At 50.4% G+C, this 14,082-nt stretch overlaps 1 protein-coding gene and 1 long non-coding RNA gene across 2 annotated transcripts; one reads left to right on the top strand and one right to left on the bottom strand.

The window, feature by feature from the left end:
• Positions 1–200: 200 nt before the first annotated feature.
• Positions 201–13,454, top strand: DCTN5 (dynactin subunit 5). Its single transcript, XM_028705600.2, has 6 exons — positions 201–350; positions 1,519–1,587; positions 2,219–2,337; positions 3,407–3,518; positions 11,658–11,760; positions 11,897–13,454. The coding sequence occupies exons 1-6, from the start codon at positions 303–305 to the stop codon at positions 11,992–11,994; spliced, it is 549 nt and encodes a 182-aa protein (XP_028561433.1). The 5' UTR covers positions 201–302; the 3' UTR covers positions 11,995–13,454.
• Positions 4,844–7,976, bottom strand: LOC144325535 (uncharacterized). Its single transcript, XR_013390716.1, has 2 exons — positions 6,718–7,976; positions 4,844–6,500 (listed from the first exon to the last, which is right to left on the bottom strand). It is a non-coding gene; the product is annotated as an uncharacterized LOC144325535 (long non-coding RNA).
• Positions 13,455–14,082: the final 628 nt, after the last annotated feature.

The raw sequence follows: 14,082 nt of genomic DNA, 5'->3' as shown, positions 1-14,082 counted from the left end.
TGCTCAACAAAGGGATGTCTCTAGTCAGAGCCGAATGTTGAAATAAGACAGGGCACCATGGAGAATAAGGCAAGGGAGGGGGGAGTCGCCTTGTTTCCAAACAGAAACCGGAAGTAAACGTATCACGTCACTTTTGTCTTCAGTCATTGGCTGGCAGTGTTTGGAGGCCTCCGGGAAGGTCTGTGCTGATAGGCTGCAAAGTCTACGGCCCGCTGGAGGGCGGAAGTGGGACGTTTGTACGGTAGCCCCGCGGGGACAATAGAGTCGGGGAGCCGCTCTGGGTGTGACGCGGGGGCTTCGCGATGGAGCTGAGCGAAATGCTCTACAACAAGTCCGAGTACATCGAGACGGTGCGTGTCGAGTCAAGGCGCTAGTCCTCTTTACCCGGGAACCAGGCCCGTGGGAGTGGGAGAAGCACCGCCATGCCAGGGCGCTCACCTCAGAATAATGCATGAAACGTATGGAGGCAGAGCGGAGGCCACAATTCGTTCGTTTCCTCCTCCCTCCCCGCCTTTTCTCCTCGCGTGCCTTGTCTTTTTTTTTTTAATTTTAAGGCTGCGGGCGGGGCCGCCTTTTTTAAAGTGATATATAAGCCGCTCTGGAAGGCTGCCCCCATTTTTTTGCCTGAAAAGCAGGATGGAAAGTGTCTAAATAATATAATAGCAGCAGAGTGCGTGTTGTGATGGTGAGGTCTGGAAGGGCCTTTGGCTAGTGCCTGAACCCCCAATCCCACTTAGCTTCAGAGGGTGGGGGCATGTGGCGAAGAGTCCTATGCCATGATCACTGTACATGGACTAAGGTGGCCCTCTAGGTACCTGGCTCCTAAGCTGGCAAAGGCTTTGAAGGAGACGTCCCTGGCCTGGTGCCCTCTGGGTGTTTTGTACTCCAAAGCATCAGGAGGGCACCTGATTGCTGAAAAGGTAATAGAAATGGCTATTTGGAAACTAACCAACACCTAGTGCAGCAGTTTCAGTACTGGCAACGTGTGTTTCCATTGGCTCTTCCCAATTAATAACCAGTTACCATGATCAGGAGGAGGGCTGTTATAATTCATTGGTCAGTCCCTGCCTTACATGCAAAACCCCCAGGTTCAATTCTCAGCTTCCTTGGGTGGCTAAATAGAGAGCTTTTGCCAGTCAGTGCTGAGGGAGATGGGACAATTAATCTGACTGGGTATAAATCAGCTTCCTATGAACTTATATGCTATTGTTGTGTTCATGCAAAGCTGCTAAGAATTTTTTTGAATGCACAGTGAAATAATAAAATAATAGCACAACAGCACTTAATTATCATATCAAATGAAACACATCCATTCACCCTTGAAGTTTGAGAAATACTTAGAGGCATGCACCCCACATGTAACATTATGGTAGTTAATCTGGAGGCCATTGGGTTACAGATAACTATGGCCGTTTGGTGCTCCCACCCATATTGCAAAGACCACAGGGCTTTCCCCCAAGTACCTTCTCTAAGAGCTTTGTTTTTGCTAATCATTTCTGCCTTTCTCTATCTCTTTAGGCATCTGGGAACAAAGTGAGCAGGCAGTCTGTGCTGTGTGGAAGCCAGAACATCGTGCTCAATGGCAAGGTGAGGGGCCCTTGAACTCCAGAGGCTGCCTATGGGACAGGGTAGGAAGGGATTGTAAGTGCAGTGAACAGTTCATGGCCTACTGATAGATTCAAAGGGTGGAAAATAAGACCTCTTGTTCAGGTAGGCCAGTGATTCCCAAAGTGAGTGGTACTGCTCCCTGAGGGGGGGCAGTGGGATAACCTGGAGAGTACTAAGAGGCAAGGGGGCTCTTGAGGTGGGCCCCTTCAAGTGTGTTGATTGCTTATTTACATTGACCAGGCTACAGCAAACTGTGAAACACCTTTCTTCCTTCTACTTCCTTCCTTTTACTGCTCTCATCATTTTCAAAGCCATTTCCTAAATTTATGTTTTAAATTGTTTCTATGTTTTTTTTAATTGTGAACCATCTAGGGAGACTCTTTAATGTCTTTAATGCAGTATAAAAATACTAAAATAAATAAAAGATAATCTTGACACTGGCTGCACCTGGGAGTGGTTCTTACAGCAACCAAAGAAGACGAACCATTTAGTGTGTTGTTCACATTTACATGAATCCCATCTTATTTGCATGTTTCTCAGGGTCCATCAGAATGCCGCCCTGCTTTGAGAAACCTCCAAAACTGCAGTAATTCTCTTCTTTCCCATTCAGACAATTGTCATGAACGACTGCATCATCCGAGGGGACTTGGCCAATGTGAGAGTTGGGCGCCACTGCGTGGTCAAAAGCCGAAGTGTCATCCGTCCACCTTTCAAGAAATTCAGCAAGGGGTAGGAGTTGCTTGGGACAAGGTGGGAGGGCTTCCTTGAAACAGGGTAGTGCTGAGTTTTGAGTTCAAGGAGCTGGGTTCCTTAATAAACATACAATTATCTAGATTGATAATCCCACTGCTCAATTCCTTTTGATATCTCCCCCCAACCCCACTTGGAATATCCTTTGGCAGAAGTGACAACTATCCATAGGAGATGATTGAGAAATCATCACGTACACATCCCAATTTCAAAAGTGTGGGGGTTAGTGAAGGTGACCCATGCTGCCTGGCTCCATTGTTTTGTTCCATTTTTAGATAAATGAATTTGAGTAGAGAAGAGTGTATACCATTTTTTAGCCTACATATCTGTAGTTGGATAGCTCCAGCAAAGCCCCAGCAACCAGCTGCTCATCAGGGCTTGCATAGTGCTGTGTTTGCTCACCCACATGGTTTGATTTCAGTCATGATGCCATGCCATTGACAGACGAGCAGCCCCTCCCAGTTGTCAAACCTGACCCATGGTTGGTGGGGGAGATTACCAGTCCCACCAGCTGAATCTACTTCCTCACTCAATATAATTGTTCAAAGAGTGCATGGGACCTTTCCTGGTGATGATGAGCCTGGGGGAGTTAAGGATCCCACATACTTGGAAGTGGAGACTTTGCTGAGAGGGTGACTGCTGTCTCAGTGGAACTGGGAGGAGACCTCTGCATTGACCTCTAGCCAAAAGACAGCAGCCCTAGACATTGTGGGGCTGGTGTACTGCCTTACATCTGCTTCTTGACATGGCTGCAGCCAAAACCTAAGGACGGGCAGAGCGGAAGAGCTTTGCTTGGAGGTTGCCAACTGTGAGGAATTCGGAGGGGGGATCCAGGAAATCTTTGTGTTCTTCCTTGCCAATCCCACTTGGGCGTTGGTAGCTCCTGGGCATGCTGCATGTTGTTTGATCAAGCTTTGCAAGTCATCCTCACCAAATTTGTTATTGTTCTGGGGCTTCAGTGATTTTATTTTATTTTTGGTGGGGTAGGTGTTGCTGGCTATAAATATGCGCCCCCCCCCCCCAACACACATGTATATTTCTTCTTCAGGGTTGCATTTTTCCCTCTGCACATCGGTGACCACGTTTTCATTGAGGAGGACTGCGTCGTCAATGCGGCTCAGATCGGCTCCTATGTCCACATAGGCAAGAACTGCGTCATTGTAAGTGTGGCGCCCCTTGGGCATCCTGCAAAGTCTATGTAGCATAACAGTCCCACTTAATTTCAGGCAGTTGCATGGGGGTCAAAAGAACCTAAGAAGAGCCTGCTGGACCAGGTCAAAGGGGGCTCATCTAGTCCAGCATCTTGTTCTCATAGTGGCCAACCAGATGCCTGTGGGCAACCAGCCAGGGTATTTATTTGGCTCAGAATCAAGTTTTATTTATTTACTGCATTTATATGCCGCCTTTCCTCCAAGGAGCTCAAGGTGGACTACATCATTCTCCTCTACCTTGTTTTATCCTCACAACAACACCGGGGAGGTAGGTTAGGCAGTCACCGGCCCAAGGTCCCCCAGTGAATTTAGCTGAGTGGGGATTTGAACCCTTCCAGGTCCTAGGTCCTAGTCTGACAGCAACCTCTACACCACACGGGCTCTCTAGTTCACCCTGAGGCCCTAAGCAGATTACACCACAGTTCAAGATCCACACATGCACCCATTCAAATGGAACTTCCTGGCCATGTCCGTGTTTGGCTGGGGAGGCAGGCGGAAGCTGAGACCCATTCCTATGCCAGAGATTTCAACTTGTGGAGTGGAGCCTTCTGCTCCTGGTCAGCTGCTTGCTGTGGCTGCCAAACTCCAGTCCCAGCTGCTGTGTTCCCCTCTTGTCTGCAACAGCTAATGGCCGGAGGGTGGGGTCATGGCGATGGGAAGGGCTGTGGCTTGGCAGGCCTGTCAAGAGATTTCTGCTGCTCACCTAGCAGAGCTCCACCTGGGACAGCAGCAGGAGTTTGGTCTGTGCAGTTCTTTTTGTGTTGTGGGGAGTGGACTCAACTTCAGACCGAGGGAACTGAGAAGCAGGCCCCAACTTCTGTATGCAATGCAGATGTTCTACCACTGAGCATTGGGAAAGGGCCATAGCTCGTTGGTATAGCATCTGCATTGCATGCAGAAGGTCCCAGGTTCAACCCTCAGTAGCATCTCCAAGTAGAGCGATCTCTGCCTGAAACCATAGAAAACCATTGCTTCCAGTCGGTATTGACAATACTGAGCTAGATGGACCAAGGGCCTGATTCAGTATAGGGCAGCATCCTGTGTTCTTATGAAAAAGTTATTGCATGATATTTGTGTGGCAATAGTTATATTGGGACCCCGCTAATTGATTTATTGGTCCTCAATTAGCTATTTATGGCAGCCCGGTCCGGCGCGCTTCCCTCAGCTGCGCCACTCAGCTCCGTCGTCCGGTAGCTCTCAGTCACACCTTAGCAGAGATAAACACAGCGGTGATAAACTGTCACGTCCTTTGACAAACACACACAGAGTCCAGGTTTGTCCATTTTCAGTTCTTTATTCCGACATTCCCCAGGGATCTCCTGGGCTCACTGCAGCCATGACAGGCTACGTCTTTCCCCCTCAAAGACCCAGGAGGAAGAGACAGAAACTCCTCCCAGCTCCTCCCAGCTTCTAAAAGCTGACGTCAGAATGTTGAGGCATCATGGGAACTTCTTAACCAGTTAAGTTCCAAACTTCACACCCCCTCTTGCTGAAACCATTCTGACAAGACCTTCTGAGTTCAACACCTTGCCCTTTGCCTTGTGCCACTTCCCGGCATCTTTCCCAGGCACCTGTTGAACCCCTTCAACACTCCCAGAATCACACTGTGCGACACTTTTCCACGCACCTGTGACCTGATACCCTACTGACCCATTAGGGCCAGCAGTTGTGTCTTTTCCGTCAGACTTTTCCCCCTCTGACCTGACAACCCTTCCGTGAGCTTTCTCCATTACGTTTACCGGAGATGAAGCCTCACACCTGGACACTCCTTTAACAACCCTTGGAGATGCCCAAACCTGCCCTGAACCCTGACCCTGGACTTGGTCCCCATCACCGGGTTTTGAACCCTGATTCTGGACCTGATCCCCCGTCACCGGGTTCAGTAACAGCCTCCCTTCTCCCTTGAGAAGACTTTGCACCCGTCACCTGGTGACGTATTCCCTTTTCTTTGAAAAACTCCTCCAGAGCAGACCCAGTAAACTGTGACCCTCGGTCGCTCTTGAACCCTTGCACCCTGGTGGAAAACCTTAGTTCCACCTCCGCAACCCAATCCTGGATCAGTTGCGCCGCCTCCCCCTGTGATTTGAGAGAGAGACACCAGCCAACCTGGCTGTGGCCATCTGTCAGCGATGGCACATACCTGGCCCCACCCAGACTCTCACACCTCATGGGTCCTGACAGATCTGTGTGTGAACAAGCTCAAAGGGCTTCTTTGGCTACCCTCCCAAACCCGGGAAAACCAAGTACCTTTGCACCTTTGCATGCCCTGCACCCTTGGGACCTCCCACATTTCCGGAGTTTACACCCTTTTGTGCACCTGTGCAACTTTTGCACATGACTGGGAACCTTAGCACACTGCACCTGTGCTTTTCCAGCATTCCCACCACCCTCCAGAGGTGACTCCAGAACAAAGAAATTATCCTTGCTCTTCGCCATGTTGACCCGTTGTCGCCCCCCTCTGAAAATGGAACAGGTGTCATTTTCAAAGCAAATTTTTGAATCCCTGCTTCATTAGAGCAGATACAGATAAAAGACAACAATTCAGTCCCGGCACAACGTAGACCTCTGGCTCCTCCTGTAAAGGAGAGAAAAACACGTTAGCCACACCACAGACTGATTTTTTTCATTCCGTCTGCTAACATAACAAGTGTTCCTGTTGAAACAGCCCTGCAGTTCCGCATTTTGCCAGCAGGTTTGCCTATCAGGTGCTGCCTGATAGCAGAATCCCAAACACCCAGCGTGTCACCGTGTCCTGGCTGGAGTTGTTCTTCACAGTTGCCATAGAAGCAACAAACGTCCCGCTGCCTCTGTCCTTGGCAGCGTCCGAAACCGCAACATCCTGCGTTGCTCTGAAGACTGGACTTATCTCAGAGTTCCCAGACAACTCTGCAGCACGTATCTCCCTCTGCAGCAGATGGCTGGCCTTGAAGCCTGTAGCTGTGTCCTGTTTCCCAGGCTTCGACTTTCGACGCAAACATCTCTTGGCAGCCTTTGGAAAAAGAGGCTTTTCTGTGCTTTTACTGCTCACCGCCCCCCCCCACTGCTCCCAGGGCTCCCAGGACGCTTTCCTGCACCCCCAGTGGTAGGTAAAGGGCTCCCAGCAGCTTGCCTCTCTCCAAGCTCCTCACGCAGACACGTTGCATTACACGTGTAGCAATGACGAACTCCAGTGGAAAAACACTGCCCGGGGCTCCTCCCAGCTGGCCTCCTTCTCCTTCTTCCGGAAAAGCACTCCTTGCCAGCTCCGCCCACTCTGAACCTCCACTTCATTCCAGCACGTACAGTGGAAAACCTTTTAAACGTGCCTTTGGAAAAGTCCGCCCCCCCACCTGCTCAGCAGCACTCCTTGTGGCTAAAGCATCAGGGACAGGGGCTCCAGCCGTCTCTAGGCTTTTGTATTCTTTCTCCAGGCTCTGGCCTCCTGCTGAAGCTTCACAGCAACAGCAGCAGTGGCAATAGTCCCTTCGCCCCCCCTCTGGGGCCCACAGCCCTTCCCAGCTGTGCACCGGCTCTCACGAAGGTGGTCAGCGCCATCTTGCCTTCCTGTTCTGAAGCAGCCATCTCCCGGCCCTTGCTGTCCGCCTCCAGCCTCACAAACTCCCTGGAGCACTAGCCAAACGGCCTCTGGCTTCCTGGCACCCAGAACAGTAGACTTCAGATCAGCAGCCAGGTTGCCCAACTTCTTAAAGTGAGCATTGAATGTCCTCCAAGACCTGGCAGCCTGCCATCCTCTTCCGTTCTCCCAAGGGGCCCCAAGCTGTACTTACAGTCAGTTTCAGCTTCTCTGGCTCTCCCTTCTTCCGTGGAGAAACGATTCCTTGCTGCTCTCTTAGCTCCGCAGCTCTCCTTGCCTCTTTTCACCAGGCAAAACACCTCGACATCAGGCGAGACTCACTGAAAGCAGCCTCCGACCTCCGGCCAGCTTCCGTTTCTCAGATCGCCAACTTCAAACGCATTCCGGCACTTCCAGTGACAGTTTTACAAGCGGTAATTAAGTACCCATAACCTGTGGCAATAGTTATATTGGGACCCCGCTAATTGATTTATTGGTCCTCAATTAGCTATTTATGGCAGCCCGGTCCGGCGCGCTTCCCTCAGCTGCGCCACTCAGCTCCGTCGTCCGGTAGCTCTCAGTCACACCTTAGCAGAGATAAACACAGCGGTGATAAACTGTCACGTCCTTTGACAAACACACACAGAGTCCAGGTTTGTCCATTTTCAGTTCTTTATTCCGACATTCCCCAGGGATCTCCTGGGCTCACTGCAGCCATGACAGGCTACGTCTTTCCCCCTCAAAGACCCAGGAGGAAGAGACAGAAACTCCTCCCAGCTCCTCCCAGCTTCTAAAAGCTGACGTCAGAATGTTGAGGCATCATGGGAACTTCTTAACCAGTTAAGTTCCAAACTTCACAATTTGTGCATAGTTTCTGCACTGCACAGGATGAGCTGCATGCCAGTGATAGGGCTGATGGCCAAATCCAGTCACCCGCTGTCTTCATGCCTGGGCAACCCCAGGATATGGGTAAAAAACCCCAGTAGAGTCCACTCCTTGTAGAGATCAGAGAAAAACACTCACACAGGAAGCAGGATTCTTCAGTAAGTGTTTTACTGAGGTTTAAATGCATACAGGAACTTACTGAATTCCCAGTAAGGCAAAATCTGCTCCAAAGCACATCCAGTTACAGAAGCAAAATCACACAATATATATGGAAACAAAAGTAAAGAGCAGGATGAAGGTCAGAAGATAAACTGCCCAGCAGGCAAGGCTATGTATCTCCCATTGAGGCAGCGACCTTGACTAGATAAATGCAGCTGCAAGCTTGTTCTGTTGTGAACACGCTGGAAAGTTCAGGAAGATTCTAGTAGATTCTACATCCATAAAACTTCTATCACTGACAGTTAGAACCTCTCTATGCACCTAACTCTTTCTGAACAGACTTAATGAAGCCATCCCCAAATAACAGCCATGGGGTTGTATCCAACTAAATCTTGTTCAGGGTAGACCCACTGAAATCAATGAACCTAAGTTAGTAATGTCCATGACTGGTAATGGGTCTGCTCTGAATAAGGCTAACATGGGGTACAATCCAATGATTCATCAGTGTGTGAGAGAAACACAATTTGTCTGAGAGAAAAAGGCATCATATCTGTGTAATGTGGTTAGCGATAAAAGATACACCCATACGCTTATAGCACACAATTTCCATGGCTGAGTGTAAGAACATAAGAGTCTGCTGCTGGATCAGACCAGTGGCCCATCTAATCCAGCATCCTGTTCTCACAGAGGCTGAGCAATTGCCTATGGTAAACCAGCACGCAGAATGCAAGAGCAGCTCTCCCCTCCTGTGGTTTCCACCAGCTGGTATTCAGAAACATTGCTGTTTCCAGGTGTGGAGGTATAGCATAGCCCTAATGGCTAGTAGTCACTGAGAGCCCTCTCCTCCATGATATTGTCTAGCCCTCTTTTAAAGGGTCTTCTCGGCAGTGGCGCCCTCCTTGTGGAAAGCCCTCTCGTCAGATGTCAAGGAGATAAAGAATTGCACAACTTTTAGAAAACATATGAAGGCAGCCCTGTTCAGGGAAGTTTTTAATGTCTGACATTTTATTATTATTTATATTTTTCTGGGAACCACCCAGAGTAGCTGAGGAAGCCCAGCCAGATGGGTGGTGTATAAATTGTTGTTGTTGTTGTTGTTTGTTTGTTTGTATCCCGCCCTCCCCAGCCGAAGCCGGGCTCAGAGCGGCTAACAACAGTAAAATGATACAACATTATAAAATCATTTCATTATAAAATCAGTTCAAATCAGATTAATGGCAACCATTGGGCTAGAGTTCTGTGAAGAATTGCCAAAGGAGGGGGTCAGGCTGTGCCTTGGCCAAAGGCCTGGTGGAGCAGCTCTGTCTTGCAGGCCCTGCAGAAAGATGTCAAGTCCCGCAGGACCCTAGTCTCTTGTGACAGAGCGTTCCACCAGATCAGAGCCGCAGCCGGAAAAGCCCTGGCTCTATTTGAGGCCAACCTAACCTCTCTGGCCCTGGATCTCCGAGATGTTTTTGTTTGAAGACCATAAGGTCCTCTGTGGGACATACCAGGAGAGGTGGTCCCGTAGGTATGAGGGTCCTAGGCCGTATAGGGCTTTAAAGGTTAAAACCAGCACTTTAAACCTGATCCTGTACTCCACCATATTATAATAATAATAATAATAATAATAATAATAATAATAATAATAATAGTTATCCAAGTTGGTGGCCATCCTGTGGCAATATGGCTGTGAAGCTGTACCCACGGGACCTGTTGACAACTTGCCTGAGTGCCTGTCGAGAGATCCCAAGAGAGTGTATCAATCTAAGCCCCAATTGTAGCAACGTTCTCCTTTGTCTTTCACCATCCAGCCCTAGTATTAAAAAAAGTCCTGCGTGACTCAGTGTTTGCACTTTAAATGCCACTTGGCTCCCCTGCTCTTTTGTCAACGGGCATTGCATCGGATCCCTCCTGCCTGCGCCCTCTTTGTCAAAGTGGCCTGAGCTCAAGCGCCAGCTGCTCATGGGGGCTGCCCTGAATAAGCGCTTTGTTCCCAGAGTTGGCACCAGTTCAGAGCCCCTGGTTTGTCAGCCTTGCTGTTGCTGGGAAATGTGAAGAGGACAGCCAGGATAGCTTACCTGAACAAGATAGTGCTGTGGTTTGGCATGTGTGGAGATACCTGAGGAGGGGACATGTTTCCTGGACATAAGAAGAGCCTGCTGGATCAGGCCAAAGGAAGCCCATCTAGTCCAGCATCCTGTTACCACAGTGGCCAACCAGATGCCTGTTACGGGAAACACTTAAGTAGGACCTGAGCACAAGAGCCCTCTCCTCTCTTGTGTCTCCCAACTGTGGAGGCAGAGCATAGTCATCCTGGCTAGTAGCCATTGATAGGCCGCCCCTCCATGAATTTGTCCAGTCCTCTTTTGAAGACATCCAAATTGGTGGCCATCACCGCCTCCTGTGCGAGTGAGTTCCACAGTTTAACTATGCACTGTCTTGAGGAAGTTTAACTATGGCCCATTTGGAGAAGGACTTAGTTTTATCCGTCATGAATCTTCCAATCTCCCTAAAAAGCAGGGCGGACTGTCTGTGCCTCTTTAAAGAGAGGGCACGTCCTGATCTCCCAACGGAGTCTTCCTGGTGGGAATGATTCCCCTCTCTGGCAGCCAAACCAAACAACAAACTTCAGAACGAGGTAACTCGAGAGCTCTCTGAATCTCTCCCACGTCCCCACCTGAGCAAACATTGTTAGGTTTTTATTTGCTGAGAGAACAGAGCTTCTGGCTGTCCGGGGACTGCAGTGTGTGGGACGTGACTGTCCCAGAACCTGCCTTTGGCACCTGACCTGAGCAACTCGGCTCCTCTCATGCCCAGGAACTGCAGCCCAGAGGCGTCTGAAGCGAAAACACACATTTGCCAGAACAGTAAAAGATCCGGTGTTAATCACTACGTTTTGCTCACCTGCTCAAGCAGGTTCTATGGGAACTTCAGCTGGAGTGGGGGAGCTGTGTCCCTGCAGATGGAGTTGGACTACACTGTAGTTCCCATTAGCCTTGACCATCTGCTGCATTGGCTGGAACTGATGGATTTGGAGGCATGGTTTCCTCACCCTTGAACTAGAGTGTGGTACAGAAAAACATAAGACAGGCCTGCTGAATCAGGTCAAAGGGGGCCCATCTTTTCACAGAGGCTGATTCCCTACCCAAGATTTGTGCTGCAAACCACACACAGAATTGTAGAGTTGCAAGAAAGTCCTGTGGGCCACCTGGTCCAACCCCCTTCAACACAGGAATCACAGCTAAAGAATCCTTGACAGATAGCCATCCATACTCTGTTTTAAAACCTCCAATGAAGGAGCGTCTGCAGTACTCAGAAGGAAAGTCCTGTAGTGCTGCAGTTGGTGAGATTGCCAGTTAAGAACAAAACCACCCACTTGGATGCAGTTGAGCATTGGGCTGCCTGCTGGCCCTTTAAGCCTGGAAGTCCAGGGCATGAGTGGCAGGTGGAAGGGTGGGAACCTGGGGCCTGTTCTAATTCCAAACTGACTTGTGGCACATCCTTTTTAGGGTCGCCGGTGCGTCCTCAAAGACTGCTGCAAGATCCTTGACAACACAGTCTTGCCTCCAGAAACGGTGGTCCCACCTTTTACCGTCTTTGCAGGCTGCCCAGGTAAATGGGGAAAAGGGGTGGGGGGAGGCCTGCCCTATAAAGCTGTGTGTGCCTCACTCATAGTGGGACAGTGGCTGCACAGCAAAGGATGTTCCTTAATGCCAGGCTGTCTGCTCACACTCCACTTCACCCCCAGGGCTCTTCTCTGGAGAACTTCCCGAGTGCACACAGGAGCTGATGATTGACGTCACCAAGAGCTACTACCAGAAGTTCCTGCCCCTCACCCAGGTCTAGCCGTCTCCACCTGGCCCTCCTGTGGCCCTCTGCAGGAGGAAGAGTGGGAAGAAGCTTCGGCGTGACTGGCGTGGCTTGTGAGAGTCCTGCAAGCAGCTGGCTCCAAGCCCAACTGGCAGACTCTGCCAGAAGCTGCCTTGTGTAACACCATCTTCCCTTCTTGGGCATCCCCTTCATTCCTCTGCCTCACACCCTTGCCCACAATCTGGACTCTTCTGTCCCATATGGGAGGCCTTTTCCCGCTGTCCACCCTAGCCCTGCCACTGACCAGCCTGGACTGACCCCACTGTCTACTCCTTCGCTTGCGAGAGACTCGCATGTTATTTATTTATCCCTAGATCCAGGGTGCATTGGAATGTGAAATGAGCAGCGACAAACCTCCTGAGTGGGAGGATGGCTGGCCAGCCTACAAGGGGTAGGGAGGTCTGTGTGCTTCTGCTGTCATCTCCCCCCCACCCAACACATTCCTAATTAGAAGTCAACGTGACCAGAGACCCCTCAGCACCCTCTCCTCCAAGCAGGTGCATATGTAGCCTCCCTCCCTGCCTGCCTGCCACCCTCCAGTGAGGAAGGCTCTGCTCCCTGCCTGGACAAGATGAGAAAGTGGTCATCTATTTGGCCCTTGAGGGCTTCCCAACAAGCCTCCATCTCCACTTCATACGACTGTTGTGAAGGCCATTATAGACGGGGGGCATGCGCTGTGACCCAGATCAGACAGTCTGTCCAGACTGTCCCTTCCCTTTATCAGCTGCATATTTTTCAGGCAGTGAGAGATATGTGACTCGGAGAATGACTCCAAGCAGCTGCTTTGACCCGTTTCCTCCTGCAAGGGGTAGCTTTGTAGAGATTGTTTCAGAGCATAGGGCTTGAGTGCAGGCAGGAGGTGGGTGGCCTTGTGGATTTTGCACAGGGATGGGGGTCCCTGCACAGGGTTATGATTGGGGGTGGTATGTCTGGAAGGGCATAGGGCAGGGACAGGGCTCCCGTGGTTCTTCAGAAGCTGCTAGACTCCCAACTCCCACCTTGCCTGACCAAGCTGGCTGATGGGAGTCCAGTATCAGCTGACAGGCCACAGCTTTCCCATGGCTGGGTCATCTGCAAAGAGAAGGTTGTGAAGGAACCAGCTTCTATCTGGGGATGCAAATGACTCCCACCCCTGATGGATACGCTCTGATGATCCTTTGCTTCTTTCCAGATCAAACCCCCAGTCCATTTGTTTGGTGGCTATGCACATCACTGGTTCCCTGAATGTTGGATACAGGGTCAGCATACAGGCAGGCAGGCGGGTGGGTGGGTGTGCTGCTTCTTTTCATCTGTTCTGTGGCACGTACAGCTTTGCCACCCATTAACTAGCCATGGCCTCTCCAAACACAGAAGCCCGGAGGAGCTGCTGTTAACCATCACGTCACTGTTCGCCTTGTTTATACTTTGCTGTCCACAAATTAAAATCCTCTCAAGTAGGTCAAGTGCTTTGAAGTGGTAATTTTCCTCTAACAAATCTGGAAACAGAGCGGGGTAGATGGGAGTGTCCTGCTGGCATCACCACCCACTGCTTTGGCAAGGGGCGGGGGTGCTAGCTGCACTCTCCTTGGTGAAATCTCCAACTGCTGAATAAATGGGGCTGCTCAACCAGCCACCCAGACTAGCCCAGCCCAGCTACCTGTAAGTGATTCCACACACAGAATTCTAGAATTTGGGAGGGACCTCAGAGGTCATCTAATCCAAATCCCTCTAGCGAAGGAGAGTCCACCAGGGGACTCTGTTTCCTCTTCCTTTGTGTTTAAAATGGCCTTTCAAAGGGCTTTTGCAACAAGAGATGCCTGTGTCAGCCTGACCTCCAGAGCTGTTGGCATGGCACCAAAGGCCATGTGGAGGCAGCTTCCATCCTCCAGGGCTGTGCTTTTCAGAGGGTGGCCTTGGGGTACAAATCTCAGTGTAGGTAGGAGGGCTTTTGCCTCCTTGATGCCTGCTGCTGCTCTCCTTGATGCCTAGTAAGGAGGGAAAGAATGAGCGCCCCCCGGGTTCTTTGTGCCAGGTCCTCCCTCCCATGTCAGACAGCTGCACATGGCAGTGAACTGATTTGAGCCC

This window comes from Podarcis muralis, chromosome 14, assembly GCF_964188315.1.
Source record: "Podarcis muralis chromosome 14, rPodMur119.hap1.1, whole genome shotgun sequence".
Classification (NCBI taxonomy): domain Eukaryota; kingdom Metazoa; phylum Chordata; class Lepidosauria; order Squamata; family Lacertidae; genus Podarcis; species Podarcis muralis.
This window is presented reverse-complemented; position numbering and strand designations above follow the sequence as displayed.